General features: G+C 31.9%; 1 protein-coding gene across 2 annotated transcripts; it reads left to right on the top strand.

The window, feature by feature from the left end:
• Window positions 1–1,407: 1,407 nt before the first annotated feature.
• LOC149568042 (xyloglucan endotransglucosylase/hydrolase 2-like) lies at window positions 1,408–3,936 on the top strand. 2 transcript variants are annotated; one of them, XM_089817510.1, is made up of 5 exons: window positions 1,408–1,637; window positions 1,773–1,881; window positions 2,029–2,129; window positions 3,006–3,199; window positions 3,496–3,936. In XM_089817510.1, exons 1-5 carry the CDS (start codon window positions 1,605–1,607, stop codon window positions 3,860–3,862), a joined length of 804 nt encoding a protein of 267 aa, XP_089673636.1. In that variant the 5' UTR covers window positions 1,408–1,604; the 3' UTR covers window positions 3,863–3,936. The 2 variants fall into 2 exon arrangements, with proteins under 2 accessions (XP_089673636.1, XP_089673635.1); XM_089817509.1 differs by lacking the exon at window positions 1,408–1,637 and having other exon boundaries at window positions 1,657–1,881.
• Window positions 3,937–10,975: the final 7,039 nt, after the last annotated feature.

The following is a 10,975-nucleotide window of genomic DNA, read 5'->3' as shown; positions in this document are numbered from 1 at the left end:
AAGGACATGGAACCTAACACTATATTAGAATAAACAAAAGCTAGAAAAAGGAAACAGACACACAGAGAATCGGGACTAGCAACCAGAACCAACAATTAAGCTAGCTCTTTGATCTTCTTAGCCATTTCATTACCAACAATGATAGTCTCTTGAAGGATGTCCTCCACCACCGATCCAAGAACAACTTCAACAACTTTCTTTGTACTTTGTCTGGTTCTCTTACTAGGACCACCAATCAAGAGAACTGCAACAGGGGAAATAATTTCTAATTAGGTTTCTAAATGTGGTGCCTAATTATACAATATCATATTTTAGAATTAGGACTACTATTTAAATACATCTCTTCAATATATACAATCTAACTTTATTTGACATTTTCTCATTTCACAATAAATAAAATAAAATTAAAGAGAACAAGGTCCAATTTTAGAAGTTTAAAAATTCATATACACAACTATAAAAATAAATTAAACTATATTTACACTTAAGATTTTTTGCTAGAACAATTAATAAAATATCTAGAAATTAACATCAAGACTGATATTAAATAACTTTAGTTACCAACCTCCACACAAAAATAAACCATCATACATCCTAATCAATATAGTCAAAACCAACCTAATCCTAATCCTCAAAACCAACTTAATCCTAATCCTCATAAGTACAAAACGCAAATTCCACAATTATTTAATTAACAAGTTGACATTATACTTGTATTTAATATATTAAAAAACCTGAATTTCTCACCAATAAAGGGACATATAATTGAGAGAATAGGATTATTTTACTTAGTGGAGAAGGAAATAGAATGCCTCTTCTTTGAAGCATAGACAATTTTCACAAGAGAAGAATAAGTAGATGTGCATAATATATGTTGGGGACCCAATGGACACGTCAGAGTGGACTGAAACAACTATTGCCCCATGAAACTGTCAGCACTTCCAGTAGCCGCCATATTTGAACCTTTCTGACTTTGCCTCACTCCAAAAATTGTACCAAATCAAACGTCAAATTGAAATATTATTACATCACCCCCACACAATGCCAAAAGAGTTGGTAAACACAGCTGTGAGATCTCTGTCACACACAAACATGTTTCTCATTGCTTTCGCAGATCATGATGTCAATTCTTTTGTATCAATATCGTGGTTTGATATGATTAGGATATTTAAAATCTTATTTAGTTTTAACAAGACCAATCTATTGATATGATATCAGATGATTCGACTATACGAATTAGAGCACGAAGCATGAACCATATACAAATTAGAGGTCGAAGCATGAACCATACTAATAATAAGTATTTGATGTTACGAAAGTTATCAAAATCTAAAGTTTACTATTTAACCCTACCAATATATTAACTCTTATTCTATCTATCTAACAGGAATAATTTTGTAGAATTTTTTCATCAATAGTATTGGGCTATAACTTTCTGATATATGTTGTTTTACATTTACTCTATAACATTAGAACCTACTGGAACAAATCAAAATTCAAAGTGTAGTCTTTATGTCTAAAAATAAACAAATGAATTATAATGAATGGATTGACGCCCAAATCTGAATAGCAAAATGACTTTCTAGAAAAAAATTGTCAGTAAAATGTGTTGTAGACCTTCCTTACATGTATCTCCGGTTTGTCTCAAAAATCACATTCTCTTTTGTTTTCTTCTCTATTTAGATCGTCTGTTCCTCTTAGATAGCTTCAGATTATCTATGGCACTGCTATTTTTATTATGTTTTGTCATGACCCAATTCGCTTATTTGCAGCACGCCTCTGCAAATTTTTATAGTGACTTTGATATAACATGGGGTGGTGAGCAGGCTAAGATACTTGACAATGGCCAGCAATTGCAACTTACTCTCCAACAGTCTTCAGGCATAATTTTATATATATCTAATCTATGGTTTTTAAGTGCTTGATATATATCTATTCTATGGTTTATGTTGTTCGATCAGATTGTATGGTCAGCCTTACCATATGTTGTACTCTTCATTAAAATTGTTCATTTGTGCATTGAAACAGGTTCAGGTTTCCAATCTAAGAATGAATATCTGTTTGCAAAAATTGATATGCAAATCAAGTTGGTGCCTGGCAACTCATCAGGCACTGTAACTGCTTACTATGTAACTCTCTTTCCTCAATATATTGTAATTCTAGTTTTCTAGAGGATTTATATAATAAACGAGTTTGTTTCATTATCTGATACGAGTGAAAGAATTTATGTTAGTAGAATTAAGGGTTATCTGTTTTATCAAAATCATAATCCACTCCATTAGGGATTTTCATACCAGTAAAGTTACCTAGTACCTAATTTCATAATTAATTTTATAATCATGATCAATCAATTTAATTATAATCCTTTAATCTTATGTCGAGCTCTTTGGTTTAGAATTAAGAGTCTGTTTGGCTGCGGGAATATAAATATGGGAATATGAATACTTGTTTTCAAATAGAAAATGGGGGTACTTATTCTTATTTTTGTTTGCTTCAGCCAGTGGGAAATTCACAAACCTGAAAATTTATGTTTTCTAAAATAAATAAAATTGGAATAGGAATGCGTATTCCTATTCTACCTATTTCGGTGGAATAGCAAATGCTCATATTTGTGCCAAAATTGAAATACGTATTCCAATTCTGATTTGGTGCATCCAAACAGAGAATTCAAAATTTTAAGAATTTACATATGCCTATTCCACTTGTATTCCCGCTGCCAAACGAACCATAAGAATTAAGTTACCCACACTATCAAAGCTACCTGAAACATGATCCCCACTAGATTACTTATTAGAATTATCCATTTGATCAAAATTATCTGAGATACAATCTTGCCATCTTCCATTGTATCATTCTTTTGAACATTTTATATTTTAGTAAACGGTAGAATCAAAGAACATATTATAATTATTACCAGTTAAATAACAATCTTTGAAAATTTAACACAAAATTACCGAATTGCAATGTAAAATCATGCACTGAATATTCATAATCGATGAGTGCAGCTGTCATCTCAAGGGGATAAGCATGATGAGATAGACTTTGAGTTTCTAGGAAACCTGTCTGGAGATCCTTATATTATGCACACTAATTTGTTCTCTCAAGGCCAAGGCAACCGAGAGCAGCAATTTTATCTCTGGTTTGAACCCACTGCAGACTTCCACACTTACTCTCTGCTCTGGAATCCCCAACAAATTCTGTAAGTAATACTAGTGTCATCTCCTTCAACTTAACTGCTCTAACTTCATTTGAGCTTAGTATCTGTTCTTATTATTGTTATCTTTAAATTAGATTGTATGAGAAATTTATACATCGGTGATTATTCTGAATCTATCATGAAAAAATTCAAGAATTCATGAATTTGTTTTTCCTTGACTCTCTATTATCTTAAGCATAAATGGGAAATGTACTCTTAGCATTAATCTAATCCAGTATAAGTAAAGTTTAATACCATTAATATGTGATCTTATAAGTTAATTCGATGGTACTTTGTAGATTTTCTGTGGATGGAACTCCAGTGAGAGTGTTCAAGAACAAGGAGAAATTGGGTGTGGCATATCTCAAGAATCAAGGCATGAGAATATATTCGAGTCTGTGGAATGGGGAGGAATGGGCAACTAGAGGTGGCCTTGTGAAGATCGACTGGAGCCAATCTCCCTTCGTTGCCACTTACCAAGATTTTAAAGCTGAAATGTGCACTTCTTCCTCTGATTGCTCTGCAAATTCATGGTATAGTGCAGAAACATTGTATTCAAGTGACCAACAGAAGCTCCAATGGGCACGCAAGAATTACATGATATATGATTACTGCTCGGACTTCAAAAGGTTTCCACAGGGCCTTCCTGCTGAATGCACCACTTAGAAGTGGTTAGTTTCCTAAGAAGATAAGTCATATTTTCTATAATCAATTTTAATAATCTTTGTGAGCTCACAAAATTAGTCACTTCAATTGAATATCTTGGTTAATGTTCTTCTGATTAACCTACAAACATTCAAAACATTGTTCTCAATCAACCTCAAAAAATAAAAATTAAAAAACAAATCATGTCTTGAAACACATATTCTAAAAAGTCTAAAATATATTATTTAACATCTAAATTTTTATTTTTTTTCAAATCAATCCCAATGCATATCCTAAATCATCCATCAAAAGTATAAAAAATCCAACAAATTTATTCATTAATGCATCTTTTCAATGTAAATTAAATCAAAATCTATCCCTTAAGCCCTTGAGTTCTCAACCCAAAAAATATTATTTGAAGAACTAAACTTTTTCAAAATCAAATCAATTTACCTCTTTAATTTTTAAAGTCAAAATCCATCCTTTGAATTTTGAACTTTTCCAACCCAACCTAAATCAAATCCTCCATCTGAAAAATCCAAACCCAAAACTTTGTGTCAAACCAAATCTTAAACTAGCTAAATCTATCATAAGGTCTTACCTAGTTTCAAAATCCCATATTTAGAGACAAAATCTAGCCTTCAAAGTTTCAAAACCCCAAACCCTTTCAACTCAAATCCAATTAAATATTTTTAATAGAAACCCCCAATCAAGTCCCTAAATTAATTCATCGTCCATCCTTAAAAATCAAAACTTCCTTTATAATAAAATCTTTGTCAATCCAAATCAAACCTAAAACTTAACCATCCAAAATCAATATATTAATCCTTCAAAAATTTAAGTTTAAACAATAAACCAACCATGTAGACTATACAAAATCAACATTTAGAATCTTAATTCCAAACTAATCAAATCCATTCAAGTAGTGTTTCACTCCCACCTTTCCTTTTATAATTTGGTCATTCTACACTATGCAAAATAACAATCAAACCAGTAATGATTTCTTCTTGCATCTCATTATTTCATCATCTAGTGGTTGGTTGTCTCGTATTGTGAGATGCAACATTGTAGCTTAATGACAATTTCATGAAATTTTCTACAAATATATATATATATATATATATATATATATATATATATATATATATCCACCCATTCACCCCAAATTACATCTAAATATTTTAAATTTCAAGCCAAATTAAATCAATAACTTGAACGAAAATCAAAAGAAAACTTTGAAAACCCAATTGAAACTTTAGTTTCCAACATCCCTTCAATCCTAAACATCTATTTCTACTAACCTAGAATGTCTCTCTCAATCTAAACCCAAATCATTCAAATTCTGATTCTAATTTCTAACATCAATCCATCATTTGAAGTTCTTACTACAAAACCTTTGGACTCTAACATAAAGGTTCCACTCGCATAAAAACATTCAAAAATCTAGTTTCCAAAAATTAAATGGCATTCATCACTCAGCAACAAGCTTATAGGTTTATTATGTTGTTTTATGAAGAAAATTGTATCCTTACTAGACTAGCTTTGATTAATCCTTGTGATTTAGTATCATTATAGCCTCATGACAATGATATTAATGATATTACACCTAACCAAAGTGAATATACCTACAACTATCTTAGTTTATTTGAATTTACACAAGGATGTTTCTTGGTAGACATGTTTATAGACACAGATAAAAATGATATGCGAGTTAGGATCCAAGTCTGTGAAAGTCAGGATCAAAGTTTATCTAATTTTGATCTATCAAATACTAAATATTTCTTATTGACTTTCCTAATCATAACTATGATAAATATCCAAACCACCCATTATGAGTCCCTTAAGAAAAATCATGACCATATCAACCATGCCTTGGCTAAAACATCACGTCCAATCCATAATGTTCTCTTATCATCAAATCCAACATAATAAATGAGAACCAACTCTATCACAAGATATGTTCATTTTAAAAACTATTTTGTAAATCTCATCTTTAGCTAAATCAATAAATTAAATTACTTGATATACCATAAGAAGACATCTAACCCAGCCACACTAACTAATTTAATCAATAAATATCAATCAAGACCAAGAACTCATCCACTAATCAACCCAAATCTACACTCACAATTCAACTCACAACCCTATCCATTATAATCATCTTTGCCACCTCATCCATGTGTTAGTCCCAACTGAATGTTGTTAATGTATGTGAAAGAGTCATATAAGTTGATATGTTGACATTGATATCAAGCCTTAATTGGTTAGACATTATGCTAATTCGGTAGAGTGCCATATCATTTGATTGATGGAGAGGATTTGATTGATGAAGAGGATGTGAAGAAAGTTATAATGATGATGTAAGCATTTATAATTGTATGGTATTCAATGGGTACTTGAATGAGTTAGACTCTGACAGTATAATTTTGGTTTGACTATTTTACATGATTTGATTAAGTATTGAGATCATGTATAAGAAAGACACTTTGATCAGTGAATGAATAATTGTAGTATTAACTAAGTTATTATAGTTGTCAATGAGCATATGATGATGAAATGAAGAATGTGTAGTGTTAACCAAGCAATTATAGTGTTAATCAAGTCTATCATTGATAGAACAAGATGTAATGTTAACTGAGCATGAATAGGAAGAACAAGTTTAGAATTAAGATTTAATTTGATGCCGACATTTGATGAAAATAAAGATTGTTTGAGAATTCTTAAGGATACAAGTGGATAAAGTTATTTATGAGATCAATGGCTAGAGAAATTTGAAGAATATCTGATGAAGGAGATTTAAAATTTTGAATTGGAGAATAAAAGTTCAAGGTGGAAGTATAGTTCTCAAGTGTCTAGATTCAATGAATGTGAACTTGATGAAGATCTTACAATTGTGATTAAGTGAAAAAAATTGGAAGATTCTAGGGGAGCAATAAAAGTTCTCTTTAAGGGATGAACATAACATTAATTGTTGGTGATCAAGTTGAAAAAGAAAGTGATAGCCAGAAGAACCAAGTAGAACAACATTGTCAAGATTAAGAAAGGGAAGTGCTAAGTTGATATGTGAAGTGTGTGAATCAACCAAAAATTGATTAGAGAATTAAAAGAGGAAAGATATTGAGTAGAAAAGAGATCTGAATAAGAAAGATAGTGCTAAAATCTAACAGATCATTTCAATGTCACTTTCTAATTATTGTAGAAAAAAATCTCTTAACTAATTCGACCTAATGTTCTTTTGAAATCCTATATGGCACAACATTTTCTTAAATATTAATTCTTCTAGAGAAGTTCACTCTTTAGAAGTCTCAAGGACTCAACAAGATCTAAACGATCTTTGGTGAAAATCCTCTAACAAAGTCACATTAACAATGTGTATGTAACCTTTAACAAGGTTGGTTCCTAACAACTCACTCACTTCAGAAGAGTGAAATTTAATGGTTGTTGGTTTACAAGTGGTTTTTCGCTTGATAGGGTTTCCATGTTAAATTCTTCTATCAAAATTGCATGGATGCTTCTTGTGTTGTATGTTTATTATTTATTGTTGTAACTCAGTATACACATGAAGTACTCGGCATATTAAGTTGACAATTTGATGCAAAGTTTATGTCAATTTAAAATAATGATGTTAGATCTAGTTATTGGGTTAATGATATGAAAGTTTAAAGTGTATGAGTTAGTGAAAAGTGTTTTTAAGACCTCTAGGATAACTGGTTATAATTGATTCACCCCCCAGTTATCTAACATTTGGTATTAGAGCTTAGTGCTTGAAGGAAAAGTTTGAAGGAACTTAAGTTAAAGATCCAAAAATGTATAAGAGAGAGGTACCAAAGCTGACCAAGGAGAATTTCTCTTCATGGAAAATAAGGATGAGGATGCATCTATCTTGGATTGGAGACAATGCATTATATTATCTAGACAACAAGTACACCCCTCCAAACCCTCCTATGATAGTAGAGGAGATGAACCAAAAGAAAGAACACAATAGCTTGATAATAGAGATTACTTTTGCACTGAATAACGTTGAGTTTGATGATTTCAAGAATTTTAATACTGCTAAAGGGATGTGGGACAAGTTGATACTTGTGCATGGTGGAGATTAGAATGTATTGAGATCCAAATACTACTACATCTGGGCCCAAATTTTGATGGTAGCTCATCGCAATTGCGATGGCTACCCATTGCCCAAGTGACAATACCATAGATTAGCTCTCATCGGATGGGCATCAAACTTTTATGGTCACAAATTGCAATGGCAAGAGTGTCTGTCGCAATTGTGACATATAAAACTGTCATAACTTGGAAGAAGGAAAAGGCAAGAGTTCATCTTCACACCATCCCAATTGTGACATTAGACTGTCACAATTACGATGACTTAAGATTTTAGTCTTGCATCGCAAGTGTGATGGGTATGTGACACTTGTGTTGTGGGATCTATGACTATCCATCAGAACATGCCATCACAAGTGCGACAAGTATGCGACAACTATGCTGTGAGAGTGACGACTATTTGTCAGAACAAGTCGTCACAATTGCAAAGGGTAGCCAAATTATTTTAAAATAAATTGCTACTTGTCCAATGAGGTCCTTTTACTATTAAGAAGATTATCAGTTCTTTTTGCAACAATGAAGATCAATTATACATGAACGACCTATAGATTCAGTGGGCAAATGTCCTAGGTACAAAATACCATGCGACATTGGAGTCTAATTTGTTTTATATAACCATATTATAGATGATATTTTTGAAAGTATAATAATGAGTGGCTTACACCTTTTTTTTTAGTTGGTTCGATGAATAGGATTCAAGTGCTCATCTTCTTTTGAAGACCATAGGCAAAAGGAGCCAAATATATGTTTAGCTTTAGATCATCTTGAGAGTAGAGTCATTTGAATCAATCCCAAAGGCTACATGACCAAGTTAGACATGTAAAGATCAATAATATAAGAAATTTTATACTAGGGACAAAGATTTGACATGTCTTACAAATGTCTGTAAATGGCTATTTGTAATCATTTGTCATACAAGTGCCAATTGATATCAGTGTATTCTTTAGAGCTACGACATCTATGTGGATGCACATTTTTATTATCAAATCAATCTATTTTGGTTATCATTCACATATAATTGTGTATAGGGTTCTATTCTTAAAACTTTAAAGCTATTTGAATTATAGTACCATTTACATGAAAATGATGCAATAAATGTGAAGTGGAAATGGAATTCAATTGGATAGTTTAAAATGAAAAGAAAACATAACACATTAAGAATAATTGAAATATAAATATAGGAAGAAAATTTTAATTGTTATTTTGATGTCAAATAAAGAGAAAAGAGAAACACAACTTAAATTTCAATTATAAGACATAAAGATTCTATTATGTCAATTAATCTTGTATTGTCCTTTCAATTTTTAATTGTAGAAGTACATATTGTCATGGACAAAACATAATTAGAGCATAGAGATAGCTTATAGGATAGTGGTTAAGTCTATGTCCTAGGATCTATTTTCTCTACACAAGCGTGACTGTGGCCATTCAAAACTTTATATAGAATAGCCAAATATCCCATCAATGAAAGACCTCTAACAAAAATGAAAACCTGTTGGGTTTTATCAGATCCACCTGATGTCATATGCATATGGATTGCGATTGCATATTGAACTATGGAATCCTTCTACATTGCTTGAAACCAAGAGATTCATATAGTTAGTTGTCATGCAATCATAGGTTAATGTTGAGCTTCACTTGGTTTTAAGAATAGTTTAATATTCTCTACTAATCAGGGCCAACCACATGAAGGTGGAAGCTCATTTGGTTTTTCCCTATTGGATTATATTGTATTTGTCATTAGTAACAACACTTATTCAACTATGAATGATTAATGATCTCATCACTCAATCTATAGTGTATACCGAGCATTCAGTGGTTACCTTGTAGGTTCATCACTTAAGCAATTCACACCAAGCATTCCTAAAGCTACCAAGTGAATGTGTAGTCCAATAGTATCTACTGAGTCTATAGTGTTCACTGAGCTTCACAGTGTCTACCAAGTCATCAGTTTGTATGATGGAAGCCAGTGTTTATCGAGTGATGGAAGTGTAGTGTTTACATCAAGGTAAACAAAGGATTCAGTTTTTACCGAGTAATGGAAGTGTAGTGTTTACCGAGTGAAATCAAGGTAAAAAAAGTATTTAGTTTTTATGGAGTGACTATATCTACCGAGTCTCCAATGGTTATCGAGTTCCAAGCTACGTTGTGTGGTTAGTATGGATCGAGCTTCTACTTCTACCGAGTGCATGACAATGCCGAGTATTAGAAGGTCACCAAGTTAGCTTGAAGAACCCGAGTTTTTTACTATTTGGTCGACTCAGTAATATTTTGTTCACATGTGTTTTGGCCGACCTTACAATTATAATTATTGGAATGATATATATGTAATGTATTATATCATTTACAATGAATGCATAAGAGTATCAAGAGAGACATGTAATATTTTGAGAAGTGAATCTGCGAATCAGCAGCAGAGTAGAATACTCAGCAAGGTCAACAAGGAACAATAAAAGATTCAACAATCACAAAAGGTGATCTATACTTCAAGGATCTAATAAGAAATCAAGTTGTAAGTCAAATCTACTATTTCATCCTAACAAGTGAACCAATTTCTAAATCCTTTAACAAGGTAGACTTAACAATCTTTTGTAAATCTCTTAATCGAGTGCATACTTCATTGTATGTTTATAAATCCTTTAACAAGGTGGACCTAGTAGTCCTTTGTGATCCTAACAGGGAAAATCATCAAAAGTGGTCAATGTAAGCCTTAATAGGCCAACTTTATACTATAGTATTGAAGTTTTGTGCGTATCATCCCCACCCCAGTTTTACTTTCTATTTGAAAGGTTTCTGGGTTACTAAATCACTATGTACATGTGTTATGGATGTTTGATCTCTCATATATGCAATAGATTAGATGAATGAATGGTGAATAGTATATATGACTAAAGTGCTAAATTGTTTTAAATTTTTGAAGTTATTGATTCACCCCTCCCCTCTTAGTAACCTGTCATATCTTGAATATTTCCAGCAAATGGTATCAGAGCGTTTGTGGTTCTTAGGATAAAGTTTGACAACTTGAGC

Source organism: Cupressus sempervirens, chromosome 3 (genome assembly GCF_028749045.1).
Source record: "Cupressus sempervirens isolate cs-2001-9-10 chromosome 3, ASM2874904v1, whole genome shotgun sequence".
Taxonomy (NCBI): Eukaryota; Viridiplantae; Streptophyta; class Pinopsida; order Cupressales; family Cupressaceae; genus Cupressus; species Cupressus sempervirens.
This window is presented reverse-complemented; position numbering and strand designations above follow the sequence as displayed.